At 40.6% G+C, this 27,759-nt stretch overlaps 1 protein-coding gene across 2 annotated transcripts; it reads left to right on the forward strand.

Moving 5' to 3' along the window:
* Positions 1–546: 546 nt before the first annotated feature.
* cbfa2t2 (CBFA2/RUNX1 partner transcriptional co-repressor 2) lies at positions 547–22,340 on the forward strand. Of its 2 annotated transcripts, XM_014990948.2 has the most exons (12): positions 547–1,006; positions 1,531–1,591; positions 10,795–10,953; positions 11,157–11,398; positions 11,505–11,594; positions 13,479–13,663; positions 13,765–14,018; positions 16,056–16,141; positions 17,562–17,754; positions 19,094–19,162; positions 19,318–19,508; positions 20,693–22,340. In XM_014990948.2, exons 3-12 carry the CDS (start codon positions 10,821–10,823, stop codon positions 21,035–21,037), a joined length of 1,788 nt encoding a protein of 595 aa, XP_014846434.2. In that variant the 5' UTR covers positions 547–1,006; positions 1,531–1,591; positions 10,795–10,820; the 3' UTR covers positions 21,038–22,340. The 2 variants fall into 2 exon arrangements, with proteins under 2 accessions (XP_014846434.2, XP_014846433.2); XM_014990947.2 differs by lacking the exon at positions 1,531–1,591 and having other exon boundaries at positions 548–1,006.
* The last annotated feature ends 5,419 nt before the right edge of the window (positions 22,341–27,759 follow it).

Below are 27,759 nucleotides of genomic sequence, written 5' to 3' on the forward strand. Positions count from 1 at the left end.
GCATGAATCAGTTGGAGATTTAAGTTTAACTTAGCAAAGACAAAGAGCAGTGGATAGTGAGCAGAATTGCTCGTTCATGCTCCTGAAGTGTCCCCCCTTTTTGCTTTGGCTGGAGATTCAAAGCTGAGTTGATGCATGAAAGAGACAAAAGACAACGTCATCTTACGAAAGGAGACTGCATAGACGGCATAAAAACTCTTTAAAGAGATCTGTACTTTTCTCAATAGGATAGAGGGGAGGGTAGAAGGGAACGGGACTAGAAAAGACCCGCCCTAACGCATATGCAGATGCATATGCACACACACACACACACACACGCCTATGATTGTCTCCCTTTGGCACAGCTTCTTGTTTAGCCTTTAGGTGCCAAAGCAATTAGTTATGTTAATTGCGGGGTCCATCGCCGGTGAATGCAGGTTGAATGGGGCCAGTCTGCATTGGAGGATTGGCCAGAATCCATGTGGAGAGTAGGAGGTGGGGCTCAGTGGGAGGCAGTTTGTGACGTCTCTGGAGCGCTCAACCCATGAAAACAGGGGAGAGGATAGCATGTGGGAAAAATGGGGAGGAGCTTGAGCTGAAAGGCGCAGAGTGAGAGGATAGGAAGCTCAGAGCCTGAGCGAGCCAGCGTGAGAGAGGAGGCATATTCAGAGACTCCATCAGAGAGACTAACTTAGGTACAACAGACTGTGTAACAGGAATAGACAGAGAGCTTTGCATGAGAAACATCAAAACCTCAAGGACAGAAGGGAAGTAAGCGAGAGCATTTGAGTTTGTAGAGTCCTGTGTTTGCTGGTCTACTCGGTTATCCATCTCCATCTGGGTGCCATCTGTGTCTCTGGCTTTGGCCTTCACTGCGCTGGAGCTCACATATGTGGGAATGCAAACACATGCCTGACATATGAAGGCGTGGAGTCACAAAAGAGGACAAAAAGCAGAGGACAAGAAAACTCTGCCACTGCAGCTGACTTTCTTCAAGGACTGAAGAGTGGACTCTACTAGAGTGGAGGTAGGAGCAAGTGGTTTCAGTTTACTTTTGTGTTGCTACGGTGTGTATTTGTATTAATTTGTCTCAGTAGGAAGGTAAGTGAGAGTTTGTTCGCTGGCAAACAGTTCACTTTGTGTGTGTGTGTGTTCAGTCCTAATTCCCAAAGCTGGTCTGTACTGTACAGATGGTACATCATCCTCTCCTCTTTATCTCTTCATCCTTGTCGACTCAGGTATGAGGGAGGCTTTCTTAACTTGTGCACAGCTTTTGCTGCCATATGGCGAATAACATTAATTATTACATGAAATGATCTTTCTGAAGTTCAGAAGACTAATTTTCTGCACTGAACTTGCTGAATATAATACATTTTAATTCAGCAAGATTTCAAGAAAAAAAAAAACAGCTAAATTTTAATGTATTGCACAATGAACAATTTGCTTTTTGTGTTTTTTTCTCTTATATTCTGTATTTTTATTCTTTCTTTCACTTTTTGAAAATTGAATCAAATCAGTAATTTTGTGATGTCTTATCTGCCTCATCCTCAGCTGTCATTTAACCAGAAAGGAATCAATTCTTCCACATGACAAGCAGAGCAGAAGAAACTAGGTAAAGAAAAGATGTGCATCTGTTGTACAGTATCCCTGGCATATGGGAAGAGGAGGGAGACCGCTCTGTATGGCTTTCATACTCGGTCTAAACGTGGCGCCTTGACATTAATGGGATGTGGGAGCAAATACGAGTGTTGCACCACTGTTTGCTCTCTCAATGTTACCCAGGTACATCTCCATGCTCGAGAAAGCATCTTCCTGTTTTTTTGTTGTTGTTGTTGTTGTTGTTGTTGTTTTTGTTTTTTTTTTCTGTGCAATCTGACAGGCTTGTTGTGAGAAAGAATCAGACAGAGAAAAGAAAAAGGGACCTGGCCAGTGTCATGTCAGACTTGCCCAGGCCATCAGGGAGATAGGAGCGACTAACTGTCGGCTGCACAGCCTCAGAGCAGAGACCCCTGTCTGGTCTTCTGGATTTCATCATATTCCTGGCAGCAGGCTCTGTTTTGTAGTGAGTCTGAAAATGTGTTTTCATGGAGGCCATTCCAATTATTTTAATTTTTATTCAGAAACCTTATTTTTACCTGCCAGGCCACTGTCCTCTCTGTTACTTGCATTGCTTTGAAGTTCCTTATCTAGTCCATGATAAGCTCATGTTTGAGTTGGGCAGTGAGCCTAAGTCAAACATCTGTGGACCAGGTGTACTGCAGATATTGTGTCTGCTGAGACTACAAGGTTACTTGTCTTATAGCTTTCTTCACCTTTTTTTATCTTTCTGACCTCAGTCCCAGCTGTGAGTTTCTCTGCTAAATGTGTTGGAATAAATGGAGAATAAGAGCACAATGACCCCTGCCCAGTTGCTCTAAAGAATTTGTGACAGATAGCCCCCCCTCAGTTTCCTCATGTACGCACACAGAACAGAGCAGCTGCTTGTGGAGTTTGCTGCAGGAAGTGCTCTATTAGTTCCATTGGCAAGGGCGGTGATATGTTGCCCCAGGGCTCAGCAAGAGGTTGTGCATTTGAACAGAACGTGTATGGAAGCTTACAATCTGATTTTCGCATAACCTCCTTGTAGAAAAAAGTGCTTAAAATGTTTCATCATGGGAACTGGTAAAAAGCGATATGATATGTTTTGGTTGACATAGAGAGGTCCACATCAGTCTGTCAGCGTTAAAATTTCTCTCTTTCTCCCTCCTCCTTCCTCTAATATTTCATTCTTTTTCTTTATCTAAAGTGTATGAGCAGTGGGTTCATCGGAGGGGCTTACTGACCGTTCACTTTTCCAAGAGACTTGCTCGATGACCCAATACAAAACTTTTATTTACTGGTCTTGTATGGTTTAAGAAGCCTAAAAGACGGGGGAATGAGTTCCATTCAATGGTTGATTGACAAGAGGTGTGACAGGTTTCATACTGTCTATATCTTAACTAAACAATCTATGTTTTTCTATGCGGTGCTATGTTTCTGCAATGATGTTAGATCCACTCTTAAAGTCCCTTCAATGCAAAGAATACAGCTATAATGCAATGGAGTCATAATAAAAATACATAGTCAAAAATTTCCAAATATGTTTGATGAAACAAAACCAATCATTGTTCATGCTCAGAAGAACTAAAAAAAGTGTGAGCTAAGTTGCAAGGTGCATGGGTTGAGAAGAAATTGGTGGTGTTGTCTTTCTCCACGAATTGCTTGCTGAAGTCATTAATTTCTCCAACCTTCTTTTGACCCATATCATTGTGAGAAAGTCTAAAAGTTACATTTCATAGGCTCTTCCTGCCTCCTACGATTTACCATTTAAACACAAAACTTTTGGCTTTTCTGAGATTCCGTCAGCAGTGTTTTCGCGCTTCAATATATTGCTCCTTGTGGTGTATTTACAAAGAAATTGTAGGCAACCCCCTGGTATTATGCAGCAAAGGCACCTAAACTCATGTGAAAAAAAAAAGAAACGCACTCATCCTCCACTGTTCCCAGTGTCTCATTCTTCACATTGTTCTGAGCACAGCTGGCCTCTTTGTTTTACTTATCTGTCTCTCTGAGTGGTTGTTGAGCACTGCTCTTCCATACAGCTGGGCTCTGGGCTTACCCACAGCTTTGTTTATGTACTCTGTGAACCAAATGTGCTGCTCTGCCTTGCTTTAATTCATTGCATCACCAGAGCTAGAGTGTGTTAAATCAGGATCAATTCTTTGTTTAAGCCTGGTGCTGTAGACTTGCCTTGTTGGAGCATTTGTCCCGCTCAAATGAAAATTCTCTTGAGTCACCAGTGTGGCAGTGGCGCGTGCTGATAGCAACATCTGGTTGGACCTGAGCCCAGTCAGTCAACTGGGCTCTTAAAGCCTGTCACACCTGGTGTAATGCAGGCCAGCCCTATTGTTAGCTTTGTTTCCTCATGTCTGGGGCTTGCACTTTGTTTTATGGACTCCTGCAACAGACTTGATCAGTTGGTGTATTACTATTGCCTTAGAGAAAAAGCGGCATTTATTTGGTAGCAGGTTAGGTTTATGGTCTGTGTTTACAAGATTCAGGAGACACTCACTCCCAGTCATCCAGAAACACAAAGGCATGTACATAATCAGCATGTTCCTGATATTTGCTTGATGTATTTGAAATGTGCAGAAGAAAATGGCCAGTAAACCAACATTGTTGTAACACTTAAATGTTTCCCCGTTCATCACCCGGATTATAACACGTGAACCAGGAGCTAGCCAGTCCTAGACGGCAAGATTTGTTGTCCAGATGGACAGATAATCTGCTGATTTTGAGTAGGTCTGAGAGCTTGGTTGATACATTTGAAATGTCCTTGTTAGACCGCTGTTTAAATTTGAGCTCAAGTGTTTACACATGTCCCAGACAGGCTTTAAAAGGGGCGTATTTGTTACTGAGTGGCAACTGTCCTCCAAAATCAATTGATGGCAAACCCACGTCTTGTTAAATGGCGCCTATTTTCAGCTCCTTAAGTCTTTACCCAGCTTTACAGGTTCCCACTTATTTCTTTATGATTGAGCTCAAATTTCAAATCTTTTCAATTCAAAGTTCTAATAATACAAAAACTACAGTTGCCATATATTTCGGCTATGCATCAATGTTGAATCAGAAATACAGATATTGGTTGAATAAAGCTTTCAATAAGGTATTTTACTACACCAGAATAGATAGTACATTAGCCCTGTTCATAGTAAAATAAAGGATATTTTGAAAAATAAAAACCTTTATCAATGCTTTCATGAAACCGAAAGTGGAAAAAATGGTATGGACAGCAAAAGTAACTATCTTGATCATCATAGTGTCTGTTTTGAGGGCCTACAAATCACATCAGTTTATTGTTATCAGATGGTGACTAATTCCTATTATATATTTTTTTCCACTAGCTGATATAATCCCAAATCCCAAATTATAGATTTTGTAGGTTAGTGCATTGAGATGCTGTCCCGTCATTCTTAGCCCAGCTACATGACTTCACATCCACGTGGACACTATGTGTCCAACATCTGCCAAACCTCCCGCTCCCTCCAGCATCACATCACCAAACCTCTTTTTATTGCTCATTCTCAGTTTTATGGACAGCGTCTGTCTGCCTTGCCGTCCCCTCTTACGTTTTCTTTTTCAGTTTGCCACTAAGTACATTTCCATCCATGTTTTTTTTTTCCCCCCTATGTGGCATGCTGGATTACAGCAATGTTTTTGTAATTATCTCACTGAGCAAAAAAGGTTATGCAAGGGCTTCTCCCAGCATTACTCTGTCACAGGGACATGTGAGGAATTTATTTCAGGGATATTACTTTTTCACATGCATACATGACAGCCCTGTTTTTTTCAGATCTGTTTATTATCTTCTATAGTTGTCCATTCCTCCCATTTCTGTCACTGTATACACTTCTTTTTTTTTTTTTGCTTTCCTCTTACTGTCAACCTTGCCACCTCCCCAATCGCTCGCCTTCCTCACAGAGTGTTGACATTGGGTTTTATCCAAATATGTAGTCTACAGGCCTGGAAGGTGGTAATGAGAGCCAAGAAAAACAGCCTGGCTCTGAGTCTGACAACCAGGCTTGTCTTCCTGATGAAACCAAATGAAAACAGTATTTTTTTTTCTCCTTGTTATTCCCTCCCATCCTCCATCTTTACCTCACAGTTCAAATCCTCCCTTCGCCAGCTCTGGCGCCTGTAAATTGATGACTAATTTCTTCATTCCTGTCAGAGCTGGGTTTAAACTCTCTCAGGGTCTTAAAAGGTTTCGCTGTGATAACACAGTAAAACCTTTTAGTTTTTAGGAAACTACATACAGCTGTTTTGGAACATTTGCAAAAAAGAATTCAGGGAAAAAAAAAATTCCCCGTCTCACTTTATATGTTTTTAATTTAAAAATTGTGTTTGTATGTTTTAAGTTTGACTCAACTTTGAATGGGTGAGAAGTTGTGCGGTCCCAGGGGAGAAGTAGCTTGAACTCAGTAAAGTAACCAAGGACACACGTTTTAGAGATGTTTTAACACCAAGCTATTTAACCTGTTATTTATCTTCTAGGTTACAACAATTGACATTTGGGGGGATCATGCGCGCACTGTTGAATTATTTTTAATGGATGTGATTGTGTTGCTGCCTCTTTGTGTGTGTGTGTGTGTGTGTGTGTGTGTGTGTGTGTGTGGGTGGGTGGGTGGGTGAAGGTCAGCAGGGAGCGCAGGATAGAGGAACAGATGTGTGCTGCATTGTGACTGTGTGCGCGGACGGACGGGGACCAGGTGCAGCCTTTGTCTCCCCAGCATTTAAGTCCACTCGCTCGCATTCAGCTGCCTCGTGCCTCCCCTCCCCCTCTCCGTGCCCCTCCGCCTTCTTTGCTTCTCTCCGTTGATAGCAAGGCAGAGATGTGTATTTATATGTGTATGGGTTGATGTCGGCTGGGGCTGCCTTGGCCTGGAGGAGGAGGCTTCAGCAGCCCCTTATGCCTTCCCCCCTCCCTCACAGGTGACTGTTGGAGGTCCCAGCTGGCTTGCTCTTGGCCGATTAGATCCATATGGTACAGGAGGAGGAAAGAAAGCCTGGTTAATGTTCAAATCAATCGCTGCTGTCTGTGCTTTGGGCTGATTTTCTTTTTCATAGCATATTATGCGAGGTCCAAGCATCGAAGAAGTTGAGAAATAAACAGCCAGAATTTTCAAGAACAGAATTATTTGACTTTTATCAATCCTTTGCAACACATATAGGATATTTCATCGGTTATTGTCAGTATAAATAGATGGTTGGTGTTGAATAATACCAGAGAGACAATATGGGTTTTCTTGATAGTTCATGCTCACTGTAAAGTTTAATAGCCAGTGTTCTAAAGTCTTTGAGTCTCACTCTCCTATTTCAAGTTATAATTTGAACAACAGATGCCACGTTCCTGTTGAATCTAGCCATGAGCCAGTCAGCGGTATCAAGATGTTCCACGGTTTCAGAATTGCAAGCATTTTCCATATACCCATAAGCAGTTTAAAGTTTTTTTTTGTTAATGCTCAAAAAAGTGCCAGGCAAGGAGATTTCTCAAACTCTGTGTAGCAAAGAGTGTTATAGCTCTACTCCTCCCTCTCTTGTTGCTAAATGCTGATAGTCAGCAGTATGAAGTGGAGATGGATGGACAGAAATTGTAACATTTCATTCTCTGTAAAGAAGCACAGTCATTTCATTTAGTTGAAAAAAATTTTCTGTCAGAGATGAGTTGAAAACAAGACGATGCAAATCTATATTTGTGCTCTTTATGTCACCCGAACACGGAAACATCAAACAGTACGACATTTCAGTTCACAATTCTTAATACCCAGCTTCACGACTTTTCCATGATTGTTCTGCATTTTCTCCATCTTCCCATCAACATCGATTGTCCGTGCTGTCACACCATGTTTTTTTGTGGGGATGGTGTAAATCATAGATTTGTAATGGATTACAACCTGAATTCTAATATGTACAAAAACAAGTGATCTCATGAAGTCATAGTATTTCCACTTCTAGGTTCAGTCGGTGTGCGATAGGTGGTCTTATTAGTTACAGCTACATGTCCTGAGAAATCTCACTTAATCTTCCAGATTGAAAAATTCTCTCTGGGTACAAGTCTAACTTGGATAGCTATTCTTTGCTACCTTTCATTATCCAGTAAACATGCTCTAAAGCTTTTGCTTGGATGATGCTAGCTGTGTATGTTAATGTTTTGTTTACTCAGTTACTTTCCAAGTCACTCCACTAAAAAGTGATAACTTTAAGTCATTACTATGGTGTGCAGGTGTTTGTGATTGTTAATCCAAAGCCCTAAAGAATCCTCCCATTCCAGATGCTAAAACTTCTTTATTTTTATTCTCAGTGATAAATTACCCCTCTATGTGTTGCATCTTCTCTCGCCTCATCTATTTGACAGGACAGAGATAGCAGAGTGCTCAGCAGGCCAACACCTCACAGCTGCCAGCCTTTGGAGTTTAGTCTTCAGAGTTAAACCCAGAGCAAGATACACACTAGCTCTGAACATATATGCTTTTATATATGTCCAGGCATGACGTATGTTTATCCACGCATAATAGGTTATGCACCCTCTTATTTCACAAGGGATAAGTTCAGGTTTTTGTAGCATTTTCTTCTTTTTTTTCTTGATTTCAACACATTCGCTCCATGTTGTAGTTCAACAAAGGCGATTGCTTTCTCTTTCTCAGTTTTAGCCCCATTTCGAGTCATCGCCTGCGGATGCAGAGGCAATTAACGCCGGCTGAATGTTTTAATGCAGACGAGTGTCACCTGAAGCTGAACAAACAAGGAACACCTGGCTAGCAACAGCCATCACCATAGATGTGTTTTTTTTTTATTTTTTTTTGCTCTTCCATGCCTCCAATAGCAGTTGATATAGAAAGAAAATATAATTTATATTTATCTCTAAATAGGCAAGGGAGAGAAGAGCAGCAAGGAGTGGGAGGAGAAAAGGAAAATGTTTTGGTTACAATAGCCACAAATCTTAGTGTCAGTTATATATATATGCTATGAAATTACCTTAAATTACGTCCCCCGTTTCTTTCAAAATGCATTTTATTACGCCCTTGTCCATGTGTGTTTAGGAGTTGTATGTACCTTTGCTTTGTTCCATTACCGCAAGGATGACAGGTGGCATTTAGACCAAACACCCCACATCCTCCTTTGAGCCAATATTCACCTGAGTTAACATTAGACCACTTTACCCACTCGGCGCTTGTGTGTTTTGTGGTTGCAGTGACAGCTGCCTCCCCTCTGAAAGTCCTAACGTCCGTATACAACAGACCTCAGGTGCTTGCAATCCAGATGAAGTCATCCAGCTATGTGCGCCGTCTAATTGACAAGCAGAGGCAATTCTCTGTGGGCTGACAGCAATACATGAACACACACCTGATGTCTCCTGTTTAGGCCATTACCTCTGGCTCACGACAGACACTACCATCTCTTAAGATTGCGTGAACACAGCTGCAACCTCATTTCCTAGCGCCCTTAAAAAAATAGGTCACTAAAAAGTTGTGTTTATTTTCTTTGGCATTATAAAGGCATGTCCATCAAAAGCTGTTAGCCGTTTGTAAGAATATTTAATGTTAATATAAAATTAGCAAATTTTTCAAAAGATAACTGTTAGTGCAAGCCAGGAGACAATATTGGGTATGTGTGTTGTAGAAAATTGTTTACACGATAACAATGTTGACACTAAGGCCATATGCCCCGTTGATTCTGTTATTGAGATGTCAGTCTAATTTCCTGGCCATACGGACAGAGTGCGCAGGGCTTTGGAAGCGGTGTGTGCGTGCGCGCATGCTTGCTTGCCGCAGGCTGCTTCCTGCGGTGTGCTGGCAAACCGCGCATGTGGTGGATATGGCAATCCAAATGTCTGCGTAGATCCCTCCTTCCTGCCCCCTGTGTCGGTGAACAGGTGGAGCGATGGCAGGCAGGCCAGAGGGCTGAGCTGAGAGAACGGGGAAAGATGGAGGGGAAAGAGAGGTTGAGGAGGACTGGAAAACGAAGGATGAACAGTCAAAGCTGTATAATGAGTTGAGACCCAGACTGCCAGACAGAGAGTCTGCACATGGGACACAAAAAGACAAACAGGACTACGAGTAATGTGAAGAGTTTAGCAAGGTTGCATGAAATATATTCAGAGTACGCATCTCAATTTGAAATTTCATTGCTCCTTCTAGCTAGCAATTTTGCATGATTTTGTACCATGTTTGTTAAAGGCTTTTAGATTTTGCTTTTGACAGCTAAGCCCCTTCCAACTTAACCCTTTATAAACTGGAAAGCTATAGCTCAAGGCTATCAAGAGTTCATAGCTGTGAAAAACGTATAAAGAGCTCTATTGAAGCTGAAGCCCTAAAACCATGAAACCACTTTTTAAAAGCTGCTCTCCCTTGACCTGTGACCCATGAGACCCTGCTTGTCTATTAATTGTCAATTCTTGAAGCAGTTAAAAAAGTCTGATCCACTCTAAAGGGAGACAGGACCCGGGCTTCATGGATCTCTTCGAGACAAAGACAGCTTCTGATCCCACGTAGCCCCCTCTCCAACCACAACCACGCCCCCCGCTACACTCTCTCCAAACCCCTTATCTGGTGGTCTTATTCACAGTCAATAGCATATTGAGAAGTTGGGTTTAACATTCAAAAGCTTTGCCGATCTTGTTAGTAAAGCGTGAAATGGCTCCGTCCCTTTCTCTCCACATCTCTAGGCTCTTTCTTCAACCCCCCCACACACACTGTTTAGTGGGGTTCTCAATGAGGGGGCATTCTACTCTCACACAATAGACTTCTTCAGCATTTCTTCTGCTATTGATCTGAATGGGTGAGAGTGAGGGGCTAAACTTTAGACATCTGGTTCTTTGATGGGGGCAGGGCGGTTGGTGCCCTGGCAGTATGTGTTGTATGATGTGAAGTGGCTTTAGGTGTGTGTGTGTGTGTGTGTGTGTGTGGGTGTGTTGTGCAGTGGTGGTTCCTCCACAGCTACACACTTGAATCCATTTCATTAATATAAATAGTGAGCTAATAGGTGAACTGGCCTTTTTGTTGTCTTGTTTGCATTAATACTTGCTTTCCTTTGAGCTGTCCACTGTGACGGCTTTAGCTGAAGTCAGATATTTCAGTTTTCAGAGTGTTCAATATCCAATTATCTACATTACATATTTGTATCTTCTGGACATATAAGTTAATTTTGATTATCTTGTTGTAAAACTTGTCTTAATTTAGGAGGACATTTTTTAATTAGGCTCTGACCCATAAGTGACCTCTTGCTGTCCTTCCACAGACAGTACAGAGAAGAAGAGCCCTGCCATGCCCGGGTCGCCTGTGGATGCTAAGACTCATTCCAGATCAGCCCCCAGCAGCAGCGCCAGCTCCACAATGCCACCCCTGCCTTCTGTCAACCCCAGTGGCCCTCGTCCGGCCTCCTTTTCCACCACAGCATGTAAGAAAACTTCCAAAATCTCTGTGCATTCTTGGTCAGTTGTTGCTTCAAGTTGGCTTGCCATTTCCCCCTCAAACCTGATTTATATTCTTAAAGTAGAACTACTAGTCCAGACTTAGAAAGAAGGCTTAGTAACACAAATAATTTTAGAGCATCTGGAACCACTTATCGGAGCTTATTTTTACTTCACCTCTCCTCCCCAGTGACAAATGGGAATCATCATTCCCCACCAACGCTGAACGCGGTGCCCTCACCACCACAGCGTTACAGCAATGGACCATCTTCTTCTTCATCTTCATCGCTGGCTAATCAACAGCTGCCGGCCACCTGTGGGGCTCGCCAGCTGAGCAAGCTGAAACGTTTCCTGACCACGCTGCAGCAGTTTGGCAACGACATTTCTCCCGAGATCGGAGACAGCGTCAGAAGCCTAGTTCTGGCCCTTGTGGTAAATCCTTTGATGTTTAAGAGAAGGAGGGGGAAAAAAAAGGCAGTATTTTGTAGAAATTCATCTGTTCACTGTTTTCCTACACTTAACTCTGCCTTTCTCCTAGAACTCAACAGTTACCATTGAGGAGTTTCACTCAAGGCTTCAGGAGGCCACCAACTTCCCCTTGCGGCCCTTTGTTATTCCTTTTCTGAAGGTAAACATGCCTTCCCCCTCCTGACTTTCTGTCAGATCATTTCCAGGTTTTGGTTGGAGGCAGCAGCTTTATTGTCTTTTCCAGTTAAGTAACATTTAGTCACCCTATTTTCGTCCATGCTGTCAAATTAGCTACCTCAGGAAAACCCAGTTTGAACTTGATCTGAACAATACATGAGAAAAAATAACTTCCCAAGATGCAGCGTAACAATCAATAGCCACGTTTTTGTGTAGTATTGATGACTGCATAAATTTCCTTGTTAATGGTTTAAACCAATCAGGACTTCATCTCTGACTTGACAAGTAGCAGATGAGTTCTTGTCAAACAGCCTCTTGAGGCTCTTTGTACCTAGTGAGTTTGCAACAGTATACCTTTTAAAAGCTCCCCTCAGCAAAGCAGCCCATAAATCTTCAGTCAGTTGTAGCGCTGTTCTTTAAACACTCAAAATCTCTTCTTTTTTTTCCACACTTATTTCTGACTTACCTTTGGAATCCCTCCATCTGTCTTCCAGAAAGGAGAATTCTCTGTTCTCCGTCTTCTACTAATTTACTACAGAGGAGTCGTCTCCCTCCTAAACGTTATTCCAACTCTTTGGGAGCTTTGCAAGAGATGGGACCGATGGGGTAAATTCTGTAAACAGGGAAAAGAGAAAGAGGTGGCTCAGGAGGAGACGGGGAAAAGTGGGAATTCGGAAGTGTGAAACATGCCCATAAAGTGTTCCCATCTCTTTTTATGGTCTGTACTGCGCCATATGGAGCCGCTGTCCCTTTTTAAAAGAGCATTCAGCTTTCAAGGCACCGCCAAACTAGCATCCGCCTCACTGAACCTCAGAGAGCCCCTACATGCAGCACATGTGTCTGCTTTCTGGGGGCCTTAGGGGAAGAAGGGATGTAGAAAATCCTGATAGATAGGCACAGGGGCGTAGTTGAGGATCTTTCAGGTTTGGAGATCGCATGAACTTCAACTTCAACAAAGATGTCATATTCAAAGGGAAAGAGGTGCAGTTTAAGAAAAAGCAAACTTTAAATACCATTTGGGAGTGCTCTGTGATAGGATGAGGTCAGTCATAAAATGAGAAGGCAATGGTTATTTATTTGGTTGCTCAAGAAGAGAGAGCAGTGGGGGTGAGGAAGTAGTGTAATTGCAAACACACTGGAGTCTGTTCCCAATTAGGGAAATACAGGGAACAAAAGCAAGATGGAAAGATTCAGCAGACAGACACGGATAAATATGTACATGTGGATGTAAAAATGGACAGTGCAAGGGAGGATAAAGTACTGGAGCTTGTGCATCAATTGTTTTGAAATGTTTTGAAGTCTTGGTGCCATCATACATAGTTTTGCCGTAACCAACACAGTCTAAGTGTGCTTATCCCTCCTGCTGTGTGGGAGGTTAGCAATCATCATCAGTGGTAGTGCTGCCATTTTTTATTTGAATTAGGAAAGCCACAGCCACTATGGAGGCAGCCACAGAACAACACCCAAAGCCCAGCTATACAGCCAAACCTCAAGAAGTCACGCTCCCTGTTCTTTGTTTCCTCTCTCTGGTGCCAGATCTTTACGGGAACTCCTTGGCCAAAGTCATGTTATCTTGTTCTGTAAACTGATGCGTTGTAGTGTTTCCAGTTATTTTACAGTTATTTTTCTCCTCATAAATTAGTGCCATTGATATTTCTCCCACAATCTCTATTAAAACAAACCCCATATGATGCTGTTGTACTCCCCCATGCACTTTTTGAAATCTGACTGTTTCTTGGTGATGCAAGAATTTCATCATATATGGCTTTGTGTTTGAGTAGATGTGGTTTCCATTAATCGGGCCTTAACTGTGTTACTGTCAAGGCCAGTGGACTAATTTAAAACAATATTATTGTATATTTTGTAGGCAAACCTTCCCCTGCTGCAGAGGGAGTTGCTCCACTGTGCACGAGCAGCCAAGCAGACCCCAGCTCAGTACTTGTCTCAGCATGAGCACCTCCTGCTAAGCACCACCATGACTTCCTCTCCAGACTCCTCTGAGTTGCTGATGGAGCCTCCTGAGGCAGGGACAAAACGACACAGCCCCAGCAGGTTAAATGACTTTAGCACGCATTCTTCTAAAATGAAGCTCTGCCTAAATAGTAGGTTTGCAGAGAGACGTGTTCACTTGAGGACCACTTTCTTGTGTTTAGGGCAAAGGAGAACGGCTTCCATGAACGTCCTCCAGTAGCAATGGAGCCTGCAGCTAAACGGATTTGCACCATCAGCCCCGCTCCACGACACAGCCCCGCCCATCCGCTGCCCCTCACTGCCCAGCTTCACCCAACTCCTCCACCCTTGCAACACTATGCCTTGGATGACATAGCAACTCCACACCTCTTACACCGAGAGCACAGCCAACGTGTGCTGGAGATCCGTGAACTTAAGGACAGGCCACGTCTGCCTGGTAGGTGACAGACATGATACTTGTGATACTTGTTGCGGTGCTTTGAAACATTTCTCCTGGAGAGTATTAAAGGTACAGTGTGTGTCGGCTTTCAAATGCTTTTGAAGTGTGTCAGCTTGTGACTGAATGAAATGCCTTACTGACTCTCAACAACGGTCTTATATTTCATGAGGATCAGTGGAGACAGACACTGTTGTTGCAGACCAAGCTATGCAATTTTAAGTTTTTTTGATATGACTGGCTATCAATAGATGTCAATTTGGATAAAAGACGATCAACAACTGTTAAACCCAATTAAGCCCAAATGTTGCTGCAACTGAATGTTAATATGTCTGTGCAAATGATAAAGTAAACAAGTCACTGAAGGAACAAGAGCACTGGAAATGTGATTTTGACAAGTGCACATTCCTTTTTGTCACATTTGAACTTTATGTTGACTTAAGCACATAGATAAACTGAGTGAATAGATAAAGCTTAAAATTACATTTTTCACATTGACATAGTTTTAATTAGTTTACCAAAAATATGAAACATCAGTATTTTGTGTACTTTTTCTACACATGTAGACACGTCTTCTTTAAATCTATTAGACGGTCATGCAGGCATGTGTCGATCTAATAAATCACTTTGCTATAATCAGGAAAATGTAGAAAACAGTCCTACTTCCTTCCGTTTAGCTCCTGCAAGTAGCTAAACATGCATTTAGAAAATCGCCACTAAAACAGAAACGCATACATATCATATTTTAATCTGTACGCAGTAATGGGTGGTCTATGTGTTTGTTTAAAATCTCGGTATATCTCTGGAGTCCAGATATGTGTATAAACAGAGCTGTACTGTCCAGGCAGGGGGAGTTTGGTTCTACTCTGGTGTATATCTGCCCCTCCATTTGGAGCTTGTCAGCACTTAGTGGAAACAGCAGTAGCTCACACACATACACACGCATACATGCAACAGCACATACACACCTATGTATTCGGGGTAGAGGTGCCGTGTTTACGAGGCCTTTAGTCTGTCTGACAGCCTCCTACCCGCCTGCCGCCACTTAACTCACAAGCACACACACACAAGGATAAACACATCAGTCCCCCCCCCCAGTCGTAGCTTTGAACTGATGAACGCTGATGAGATCCAGAAGTTGGGAAGATTTTTGGGAAGTCAAGAGTGTGTGTCCGTGTGTTTGTGTTTGAGATTGTGCGTTCATCTTTCGTCTCGTTGCCTTTTTGTTTTTTGAAAAACTCAGATTGAAGAGATGGTGATTTCCATCATTGTATGCCGTGCATGTGTGTTTTAATGCAGTTCCTATGTTTGTGGACATGGGTTCAAGATGTTTTTTGGCTTCTGCACGAGCTCTACCCCATGTGTGCAAACTGTTATTTCTCTTCAGTGTATAATTAGATATTGCCTAAGTCGAGCTACGATGGGAAACACATCCCTGTGTGTATGTGGGACACAAGGATCCACAGCGAGTGTCAGAGCGGCTGGTTGTGTTTAGGAGTGGAGCCACTCCACTCAGCCTGAGTGTCTCCCTGTTGGAATGCCGTGAGCTGCAGAAGGGGAGGTGCTGTGGGAGTACTGTGTGTGTCTGTTTGTGTGTGTGGTTGACAGCTGACTTCCAGATGTGTGCAGGCTCTGCGTGCTAAGGGTCTGTTTTGCATCATAGGTTTTCCCTTTCACTCCACCTCTGTTGCTCACTGTCCCATGCCTCTTTTTTTTTTTTTTTTTTTTTTTTTTTTGGTTTTATTTCTCGAAGCGGTAACCTCAAATCGCTGCTGTCAGGCTTGATATTTTACGAGCTTCCATTTTGATTTTTAACTTATTTTGGTTTTTTGAGCACAGTTGGTACTGGAGAGATTTTTTTTTTTTCCCGCTCTGACGTGTATTCAGGATGAACAAACAAATCTAAAAGTGTATATTTCTTGCGATATTTCATATATTTCACTCACTCTCATTGTCACTTGTGACTAATGAGAGTGAGTTCAAAGGAATGTTAATCACATCAGCGCTCTATCTCTCGTGTGTGTGTGTTCTAATCAGGCACTAACGGAGGCTATCGTGAGGAGCCGGTGGACCACAGACTGACAGACAGAGAGTGGGCTGATGAATGGAGGCATCTGGATCATGTAAGTCTGCAGGCAGGCACCTCTGCTGTTAATGGTTTGTGATATAGCAGGAATGTAATTTGTTTTACTAAGGTCCCGAGAAGAAATGTTTCAGTTTTCACAGTCTTGACGGTAAAAATAAATTAGAGTGACACCTCCTGTTTGACATAAAAGCTACATTAGATGTAAATGTATTTTTCAGCAAAGGCCAATGTATAAAATGTTTAAGGGCTCTCAAGGTGTTTGTTAGCTGTCAATTTAGGTTTTAATTGTTGAAATTACCCTTTATCATAAGCCAGCAGCCCTTTGGTACTTCTAGTTCCACCACAGTGGAAGACATTTTGAAGCAGTAGTACAACGGGAACAGTAGAAATGAAAGGCATTCTGTATTTATTTGAACCAATTACATTTTTATCTCATTAAATCTTTAACAGAGTACCTTATCATTTAATGAACACGTCGCTGCAGTGCTGGGAAGTTCAAAATGCAAAGTAATGCATGCTGGGAATTGACGGATACAGTAGATCCTACTAGATTTCCAGCCTAGAACTGAAACACAGTTGAGGTTGAATAAATCTTATTCCCTGATGCAGTTTTTATTTTCAGAGGTAAGTGTAAGCTGAAGTCACCAGTACTTGTTGATTCACTCTCATCAACTTCACTTTGTACTGGAAAAATTTTCAAAAGCAAAGATAATAATAAAAATTATTTTATATATATATATGTACACAAATATCAACAACTCAACCTTCTTTGCCTTTGTTTATAAATAGTATTATATGACTTGTTTGTTCGTAGTTATGACACTAAAACTGTCTGATTACTGACAAAAGCAGTCCAAGTACCTCAGAGCCAGGCATTGGACACTGTGAGTCTGTTTAGTTCATCAGATCATTAAAACCATTTTTCTGTTTCTGTGTGTATACACATAACCATTTAAATTACTGGTTAATCACTTATTTTTATGACTGCATATCAAATAACCTATTGCAGTCCTAATGAAATATAACATACACATTGTGAATAGAAGGGGATAGAGGAGCTGGCCCAAGTGGACGGGGAGAGGAAAATCTTAGTTTCTCTGCTTGGGTTGCTGTCCCTGTGACACCACACAGAAGATGATGGATAAATTCAGTCAAGTTTATACAAATTTAACGCTAACAAGTTGGTTATGATGGATTTCACTTATAAACAACTTGGACAAAAGGTCATTTAGCTCTTAATTTTCCAAGGAACAAAATTGTCTACAGATGTTTGTGTTTTTTTTTCTTTATTTCAATTCTATATTGGTTAAATATTTAAAAAGGAGTTGTTGTCAAGCAGCAGATGAGTTCTTTTTCACTGTCAAAATGGGCATTCATGAATATTTATTTTGAGAATGTCAACAAGCTTAGCCTGAAAGCAAACTTGGACTTTAAAACTGCCGCATCTTCTTCACAAGGTGCTGAACTGCATCGTGGACATGGTGGAGAAAACCAGGAGGTCAGTAAGCGTGCTGAGACGCTGCCAGGAGTCGGATCGAGAGGAACTGAACTACTGGAGGAGACGTTCGAGCGAGCAGGAAGATCCTCGCAAAGGAGGCTCCGGCTCCACTCCGTTTTCCAAAACGCACAGCCCGCTCTCTGCAGAGTCGGGTAAGGTTCTTTTTCTACTGTAATTTCAGGTCAGGTCATGAGTCATTTGTTGTCTTTTCATGATTGTTGCCTGTTGTTGTTTTCCACAAATGTTTCCATTGCTTTTGTGATGAAATAAATCAGTTTCTCTAAACCTTTATACTTTTGTTTATTCATGCTCACAAATTTTCCCTGTTTTGAGATGTTGTCCTGAAAATTTCTGTCTTATGTAAATATGAAATTAAATAAATTGCTATTTATTCACTGCAAGTTTTAGTTTTGAGTGCTGAGCTCTTCTTGCTTTGCCTATCAAAGTATTCTCAAACTTCCTGGTGACATAAACCCACAACAAAGTAGCTAAGAATACCAGTAAAAAAACCAAATAGGAGTCCGCTTGGATCCTTAAAAAATTAAAGTGACTAAAGGAGGAAAATTCTGTTAGAAATTATTACAAGCTTCTTCCAAATGTTTTCAGGAAATTATGACACTTTCTCATTTTGGCATTCAAAATTAGAGTTGGCATTACACTACTATGGCAAAACTAATTTCTGCATTATGCTCTTTACATCATCTAGTGGCCATAAATAGAGCTGCACCCATGAATTCAGATGTTGGTGTGAGTCCTTCCACAGTTAGGCCCCCAGTCTGCTGTGTACTGGCAGTGTTCTCTCTGTGTGCCAGCCTTGCCATCCCCCTGCTGCTCCATAGTCACAAACAGGTGCCAGGACTGGCCTCGGCCATATCGGCCACAGAAGGGCTGTCCTGCCGTCCTGCAGGCTGAGAGACCTAGAGCTGGCTGACTCGCCAGCGCGCCATCTGGACCCACAGCCGGAAAGCCTGCCTGCTCGCCTGGGCTCGGGCCGTGGTGGAGGGGGTGTATGAAGGCTTGTTGGAAGAGAGGGGATGGAAAGGAAGGGAAAGGGAAGAAAGAAGTAAGGGGAAAAGAGACGAGAGAAACAAGGGAAAGAGGAAGTCCGCCAGTCAGCCGAGCTGGAGAGAGAAGTGTGTTGAGATGTAGGGAGGGAAATTTGAGGGAACAGTCTGAATATTGACACAGCTTGTTGGTCTGCTTTTTCCTCCAAGCCAAACACATTCCTTTCTAAAGCTGTCAGATCCCGGATCAGTCCAAGAATCTGACAACCAACAATTATGTTGGCTGTGTGTCTTAAATATGCAGACATGTTTGCATCAGTGACTAAATTAACGACTTGATGAAAAAGAAACCATCAGTGTATAGCTCTGGGAACTTTCTTTCTACACACCTTTAACATTGACTGTCCTGATGTTATCGTAAAAAGTCAATGTGTTTTTTTTTTAAATCCTGACTGGTGCTTATCCACTGTTTCTACCTCTCCCACAGACTCCCAGCGGGACTTTGGTCCGCGGCCAGGTTCAGCATATGTCACTGACGAGATCTGGAGGAAAGCTGGTAAAAATTTCACTCATTGAAATCATTCAGGCTCCTTTACAAAGATGACTACTTTCAGATTATATTATAACTTATTCACTAAGAGTCTTAGACCGCTGTATGTTGAGCTCATGAACGGAAGTAAACTCTAAACACTCGTCCTCCTTCGTGTACAGAGGAGGCAGTGAACGAAGTGAAGCGTCAGGCCATGGATGAGGTTCAGAAAGCAGTGGCAGAGGCCGAGCAGAAAGCTTTTGAGATGATCGCTGCAGAGAGAGCAAAAATGGAGAAGACTCTAGCCGAGGCGAAGAGGAAGGCTCAAGAGGATGCCATCATGGTCATCAATGAACAGGAGGACTCGAGTGAGGTGAGCAGAGAACACAGTTATGTTCCTGGAGAGATTTTGCCCTCAGTATCACAGTGTTAAATATTAAACACCAAGCTTGCATGGTTACATTGAAAGCTATTGTGAATATTATTAGCATTAAAAACTGCACAGTACAAAAATAATGTTCCCAATTTGGGATTAATCAACTTAAAGTTAATGTATCACTTGCTTTCTAAGTAAATATTCTAGGAGCTGAATATGCAGTCCAAAAATATTCACCTTCCTGGCAGATTTAGATTTAAAGCTTAACATTTATGGTTATACAATCTAATCCTCCTTATGATTGCTTTTCAGATTTCTGCATGTCCCCACAGGTATTTTTGATGATTTGCTGATGTATATTTGGTAATGACCTCCCAGTCTTGGAGATTGGAAGGCCTCCTTGCCATCACCATAATCATTAGCTCCAACCACACACCGTGTTCAAAGGAACCCTGAAATGTTAAAACTACTTCCTGTCCAAACAAGCATGGTGATCAACTTAAAAGATTACTTCAAATCAAAATCCGACAGGAGTTTACAAATGAAATCTAACTGAATGCTTACATTGATAGCTGCAGCTTTTAAACTCAAAATTTATTTTTATGAATAAACCATTAGCTAAGTTACTATGAGATGGGAGAGACCTATTTAATTCTAAGTCAACTAACTTGTTCTCCTTGAAGAGAGTGATTGTGATAATATTAAAAAGGCATAATGAATGTCTCAAACACTAACATTTAAATAAAGGACTGCTTGGTATAATTAAGACTGGCTAAATGTGTTCATCCAAAACTTGGATTTTTATGTTGAAACGAGAGGAAAGAGTTGGTAGGTGACGCAGTGATGAACTGTCAATCACTCAGAAAGGAATCCTTCCAAGGTAAAGGGTGACGAGCTCAAAGTCGATGCCAATTTAGAAAAAAAGTGTTAATAAATTATGATTTTTACCCCTTTTATTTGCTAGTTTTCAATGGTTTTTTCCTTCTATCCTGAGTGCAAAAACTCCCTCAAAAACCAGACAGCCAGTGAGCTGATTGTCTAGGTTGTTTGTCTCTTCTATCCACAGTTTCATGAGAAGCTTGGTGAAGAATAAAGTGGAACTGAAAACTGCATTGCATGTCAGCACAGTTTAACACCCATCATAACTTATTTCTTTTACTTCTTTTCTTGCATGTTTTTAGTGTTGCTGGAACTGTGGCCGAAAAGCTAGCGAGACGTGCAGCGGCTGCAACGCCGCTCGTTACTGTGGCTCCTTCTGCCAGCACAAAGACTGGGAAAGGCATCACCTCATCTGCAGCCCAGGACTTCAAGCTCAGCCTAAACCGGTCTCTGCCATCGCTGCGAACAGGGTCGCTGCCGTGACCACAGCGGCTGCAGCTGGGATGTCTCCTGTCGGCGTAGCCGGGGTCAAAGCTCCCGACAGCATGCCTTCGGCCTCCAGTCCCGGTGGCGAAAAGGCTTCAGTTGCTTCTCGGTCCTCCACTCCCTCCACCCCTGCCTCAGCCTCTGAGACCAATGGACATTAAGGATGCAGAGGACTTCAGAGCTTAACACAACAACTGTCCTCTTTGTTGTTGGGGAAGAGTTGAATCAGCAGCATGAGGAAACTATTTGTGGGTTAAGTTAGGATAACAGATTTTTCATCATACTTTGGCAGATAAATAAAGACAGATTATGGATGACTGTTGTGAGTGATGCGTCAACTGGGACTTTGGCTTTGGCGAAGAACAAAGAGACTTGTTTAGCATGCAGTCATTGGATGAACAGATCTCCATAACAGATGGAAACGTCTTTCTGGTCCAAAACCCCAAATCCAGGATCTGTGCTGGAAAAAAAATTGATAATTGATCACAAGAGAGGAAGTTTTTAAAGGAAGGCATAAAACTCTCCCACCCACTAGACAATATCACTGTTTCTGTGTGTAAAACTAAGATGAGGAGGTAGGTAAATGTAAACAGTGTAAAAGTACCAGCCCTAAGCGTCTGTCTTTGTTGTTTAGTAAAAAAAAAAAAAAAAAAAAATCTGACAGCCAGACATCTGAATGCGGTCACTGCAGCTCCTCTCTGTACGTAAATATTCGCTCACCAACTTGTCCGTTTTTCATACGTGTGAATGAGTCAAATGTCGTGTTGTCAGTGAATATTGTAAAGCATATGATTATTTTTGTTAAAGCAATATTAAAATGAAGTGTTCAGGTATTTCAAGCAGTTTTTTCCCCCCCCATCACCAAAGTTTTCTGTTGCTAAAGAAAGTCATTTCCATGGCCCATAAATGTCTTTTAGGAACATAAAATTCTAACTTTAAACTTGGAAATCACTTTGTGTCATTCCTGATCGTCAGAAACTATTCAGCCATGACTTTCATTTTGGTACTTGTTCATGTCATCAGGATCACTGCAAAATCTTCCACCAATGCATCAGAAGATTAAAATCATTCTTGTTATGGATTTTAGTTAGCTTAGTTATGACATAACCACAAAGAGAAAGGTGTCACTGATCCGTGTATCGCAGTCTGTCTCGCAGAAAATCTCAGGAGTATTTGTGTGCAAAAATCATTCTTCTTTTCTCACAGTTGGGCTTAAATTTAGTGATGACCTTTGATTTATCCTACTCTGCTGTTACACCTGTGCTGTCCCTGTTTTTGTTTGTTGTAAGATGACTTTGTAAAGAAGATTATGAGAGAAACCCTTTATTTTGAGCCACAGTTCCCCCCCTTCATTCATTCTATAAACATGTTCTCTTGTTATGATGCATAACTTCATATGAAAAACTTATCTTGACATGAAGTATGGAATAAAGAAGTAGAGCTACTTCAGAATTGCTTAATTAATTTTGTGTCTGTTTATTCTGAGTAAGAGGAATGTAATGAAGGTAAACCTAATGAGCTTAAGGTCTGGCCCAATAATTTAGCTGATAAATACATAGTAACATATCCTCATGCTGGTTTTGATTTTTTTAAATCTTGCCATGCATTAAATTTATAGAGTCTTGAATTTCCATACAGAGTCTATGCCAACACATCGGCAGGAATTGAAATCCCAAATATGAAGAGATTACATTTTCAGTACATAAAATTTTCCTGTAAGTGCAAATTTACACAAAGATATAAAACGGTTCACCCATAAGAAAAATCTGAGCTCTCAGCCAATTAAAAAAAAAAAAAGTCAGGAATTTCCAAATAATCTCCATCATAAATTGTTTTTAACATTAAGGTAACTTTTTTCAGTTTCGTTTTAGGATTCTTTGGGAATCTGGTCTCTGGATGGCAAAGTCATAAATGAGAAAAAAAAGCATCAAAAGAAAACTTAGACTCAAAATAACACCTGGAATCACAACTTGGAGCAAAGACCTGCCCACAACGGTAACTTCATGGAAGGAGCCAGTGAGGAATGAAACAAACTGAAGAGCTTAAGTACTGAATAAGAGAAGGAAGTAACAAAGAAACCAGCTGATCTGATGGAAAGCAGTTGAGTGAAAATGCAGGCAGAGGAAAATCAAGGGTAGGCAACAACTGAGGAAGGGAGTAAGGCGGCAGGCTGATGGAAAGCTCAAAAACTAAGAAAGCAGAGACAACTAAAGAAAATAAAAAATCTCAAAGAGTTCTAAGACAAAAGTAATTCTTAGTGACTTTGAATTCCTGGAATTCGACGTTTTTTTTTTTTTTTACTTTAACCTCAGTAAGATAAAAGTTATTCAAACAGCACCTTAGACTTTAAGAGAGAGGTAAGAGGTAATCAAATGGAAAAAGATGTGCCAACAGCAGACTTCGCCCCTCTGTCTTGATTTGTTTTCCATTTTACACACCATATGTTATTTTGCCAGATCAAGAAGAAACAATCTCAGTTCCTTGACATGTTTATCAAATAGCAATAGTTTTTTGCAATCATAACTAACCTAAAACAATAAACATTTTATTTGATTTAAGTAATAAACATACATTTTGCTTATAATTTGACATTTTTTGTTGGTATCAATCTTAAAATGATCATATTTCAGAATAAAAAGGTTAACATTTAAATTGTGAAGTGTTTTAAAATGTTTCAAAATCATTGCATTCTCCCTATTCTTTAAGCAATATGCAACATTTCCAGTGGTTTTAAAATCTTCTGACAAGAAAGTAAATTTTTGATAATACTTGAACATAAATATCACAATTTGTATATCACAAAAACATTTTTTTGAGCATATTTCTTTAAAAAAGTATTTTTAAATCTTCTAAAATGTGTGCAACGATAGCAGCAGGATTACACATGGGTAGTATTCCAGTGAGAGCTTAAGTCAATCTCTAAATTTTGCAGTCTTTTGTCCTCTTATTGTTGTGAATAATTTAATGACTGCTAATTAAATATGCAAGAGACACTTTTGAATTCCATTAGAATGAAGTGAGGACGTCCTTGGCAAAGCAGAGTTTTCTCAAAGGGGGTGAACAATATTTCCAGGCAATTATTTATATATTTCCATAAATATTAGTGTAGCTCTTAATTAAAATAACAGGGTTTGTGGTGAGAAGATGCGTTATTTATTGTACAAGGTGGCAAGTGTCAAAGTATGTAACATGAAAAAATACCACAAGGTGGCAGTAAAGGCTAAGTGTTGAGGATGAAAACACATCAAGCTATGGGTATCACAATGGAAATTGCCATTAGAGACAAATAAAGCATTTTCTTTTCAGTGATTGCAATAATAAACACCATGACGTTATTACTGTCAACACTGCCAAGTAGACACCTTTCAATTTGAATATAAAAGTGCAAAACATGTTCAATGACTTCTGAATTACTTTAACTTTTTTCAGCCATCATATCAAATGATGCCTCAGAAATGTTTTGTTCAAAGGCTGTAACTGCAAACAGAGCTACATTTCCGAAGCATTAAATGTCTTATACCTAAAGGGCACTGACAACAATTCAATGAAGCTTTTACATCCTCCTTCAAATAGAAAATGATTGTCTTAAATGGCAAACTAATTATTTCTTGACCTAACAAATTGTCAAAATATGATGCATTTTAATGGTTTTGGTGGAGTGTTTTGTTGTTTTCGAACAAAATGTGCTAAAGTACGCACACTCAACTCATTTGAATGGTACATGACTCACGTTGTGGTCTGTTCCAGTGGAGAGTTAAATATTGCATCACAGGATAAAAGTTGCCCTTTAGAACAATTTTCTTTTGATCTGCAATAACATTTTTTTTCCCTTGTCATGCAAGAAAAATATCTTTTGGGTAATTACTGCTCTACTGGATGTTCAAACAAAGTCAAACTTATTAGTGTTAAATTCCAACAAGAATGAAAATAGAGGAGATTATCGTTGTGAGAAGAATTGGCCTGCAGAGACCGTGACAGTTGGAGGGCATAACACAAAAGTAACTATAGAGATAAGTAACCTTAGTGGTGGAATAGTGTTAGATGTTATAGGAAGTTAGAACAGTGCAATGAGCCGCAGCTGCAAAAGTAGAGGCGTTTATTTGATCTTTCCTTTTTCTTTGCCTGTCAACCGTGTTGACAGACAATTATTGTAGTGACAGCCATTAGCCTTAGTGTTCATTTGAATTTGCTTTTATAGGGGTCAGAGTTAAGTAAGAATGAAAAAAACCATAGGACTTCTTATTTTAACCTTTACTTTGTACAGTTTTCATTGCATGTGCGGAACATCCACATAATCACAAAAACCGTTGGTTGTGCTTTCTATCAAGTCCCATTTTTTTCCATGAACTTGATGTCAAAGGAGGAAACAGGTGTTTTCCTGTTTCCTCCTATCACCACCTCTTTTTTGATCACCTGAGGGAGGGATTGCCCAGCTGTTGCCTCCTGCCTTGAGTTCAATGATGTAATAGCAATCTCCACAAAAAAAAAAAAGATATGTAAACTGGTGACTCAGCTCCAGATGGTTATGCTATATACAAGTAATCAAAACTCCCCTTTTGTGTACTTTGGTAGATGTCTTTCTACTTATCTTGTCTCCCTGCATTTCCAGAACAACATACCTGACCATAGGTTGAAGCCCCATTTGGAGAAATACCCAGAATTGTGAACCTTCACAAACTTAAGCTAAAATGATTCTTACTTAAAATAATCTGACTTGTTTTACCTACCATCATCCCACCTTACCTCTCCACTGGTCCGTACCATGAAAGACCTTGTAAGTAAACTTCAAAGTAAAATACTTCAGAATTATTTTGCATTATCAAGCACAACCTTTAGCATTTCAACAACACATTAAAGTCACCTCTGCTGTCTGTACAAAGATCATGAAGTGATGTCGATCATAAGTGGACGAAAAATGAACTGTGACGCATCTATTCTCTGGGCATAATTGTAGCAGAGGATTGTGAATCTCCTTTGGTCAATGTGGAACTGCTCTCACTTCTTTGTGGCCTCTCTTTTGTTTGATTGTTTGGCTCTGCATTGCCAGTTCTGAATTTACTGCTATTGTGCCAAAAGACGGATCGAAGCGGTCAGGAGTCAGAAAACAATGTGTTCATCTCACATTGTGGTGAGCTACATTTAGTTCTTTATTCAAAAAATATTCCCACAATTTAATTTTTGCACCAAGTTTTGTGGCATCTTGTTAAAGGAAGAGCCACTGAAGAGACTTCAGTGTGTCCTTGTTTTCAGGGTTTCTAATAAATTGACGGCTAAAAATATGCATAACAGCAGCACAGTATAAAACACGTCTCTCCCTTTTCACCTCTTTCTTTCATTTCATTCCTTATCCTCTTTCTTTCGTGTATTTTCTATGTTTCTTCGGTATCACGACTGAGAGGCTGAAGAAATGAGTCATTTCAAAGAGAAAAAAACAGAAAATGATGTGATTTAAAAGCTTATCTGGTTCTATCTTGTGTATTCTTAGTTTACTTTGTTCTGTGGTGGTAAGTAATCTGTTCAAGGTTTGAGTCATTCCTTGCCCACACAATAGTAAAACTTTTTTCTTAGAGACAGAGATAAATATAAATGATGTGAAAATCTCAAATAATGGGGTTGTATCTAAAAGCCAAAGATTGTGTGGTCAGACAAAAATACAGTCAAAAACAAATGTAGACTATTGTACAAAATTTCTATGAATTCTTTTACACTGAACCACCTTTCATTTTTAATTCCTGAGTGATGCTGAGGAAAGTATCGGAATTTAAGAGATCAAGGCAGAGCATTCAACACAAACAAACAAACAAAATAAAATAAAAGATCACATCCATATCTAGGACCAGTCCAGGTTCTGACTTGGGATTTTGATGGTTCTTTTTCATGTTTCCACGTGGGTCTCTGAAGTCAGCTAGATCAGGAGCTGGCAGATTCCAGGTAAAGAAACGTTTCTTCAGCCAACCTGAGGGGGACACTGGTGAACATGCGTCAATGTCCAGCAAGATTAAAGAAAATTAAAGACTTTACTTACAGTTGTTTTTCTAGCACATGTGTCAGCTATTAAATGTAAATAATGTCCAGGCTGAAGCTGTTTGAAAGTTGAAGAATAATGTGATCACAGAATAAAATGATTTTAAGTCAAGAGTTTGCTACCCAAATATTTAAAAATTAATATGAAAATACTTTTTGTTCGGTTGTTTTTTTTGCCAACAACTTAAGAAATGTAGCTATCTTTGTTTTCTTTTGATCTATTTGTCCATCCGTCCTTCCATCTGGAGTAATACTTCTCTCATGTTACATAGCATTATGTCCTTCGTTGTGTTTTTCTTCTTTCTCTCATCTGTTTAAGGTACACCAACATTCCCATCTGTCCTCCACCTTCCGTCTGAGGGCTCAGCTGTCATTGCTGGGATGAAACAAGATGCATGTCTGCATAGTTCTCAGCAAATATCAGGTTGAAAACCAATCTTGCCACCCATAGAGTCTCATAGAATCTACGCGTGCACCAAAAGCTTTCCTCCAGTAGTGGAACAGCAGTCACTGATGTTTTCGGCAGGCATATGTTTACAATGGTCACCTTTTTTTTTTTTTTTCATATTGTCACGTCGGTACATTACATCTCAAAGCAGTTTATTTTTTTATTTTTATTTTTTTTTGGTATCAGCTGTCAAGACAGTCAAAAGTAGTCAATTTGCCTCACTTACGTCATAATCTCACATCAGAGAAGAGCCAGTAGGCCTTTCTCTTGGCATATTTTATTGCGCTGTCACTATCGCTGTCAGCACTCACTATCTGATAGTATGCAAGGATCTGTCACAGAGAGGAAGGGAAGAGATTTTCCTGTTAGGACCTCAAATGACGTTAAATCCTCTTGAGATGATGAAAGTCT

The sequence above is a fragment of the Poecilia mexicana genome, unplaced genomic scaffold, assembly GCF_051168715.1.
Source record: "Poecilia mexicana isolate PSO_F unplaced genomic scaffold, ASM5116871v1 scaffold_5, whole genome shotgun sequence".
Taxonomy (NCBI): Eukaryota; Metazoa; Chordata; class Actinopteri; order Cyprinodontiformes; family Poeciliidae; genus Poecilia; species Poecilia mexicana.

Excerpts from the sequence above, each read along its gene's own strand:
- cbfa2t2 (XM_014990948.2), top strand. The coding sequence starts at position 10,821 with ATGCCCGGGTCGCCTGTGGATGCTAAGACTCATTCCAGATCAGCCCCC. Across the intron at positions 19,163-19,317 it reads CGAGATCTGGAGGAAAGCTG|AGGAGGCAGTGAACGAAGTG; the intron begins GTAAAAATTTCA and ends CTTCGTGTACAG. Across the intron at positions 19,509-20,692 it reads AACAGGAGGACTCGAGTGAG|TGTTGCTGGAACTGTGGCCG; the intron begins GTGAGCAGAGAA and ends GCATGTTTTTAG.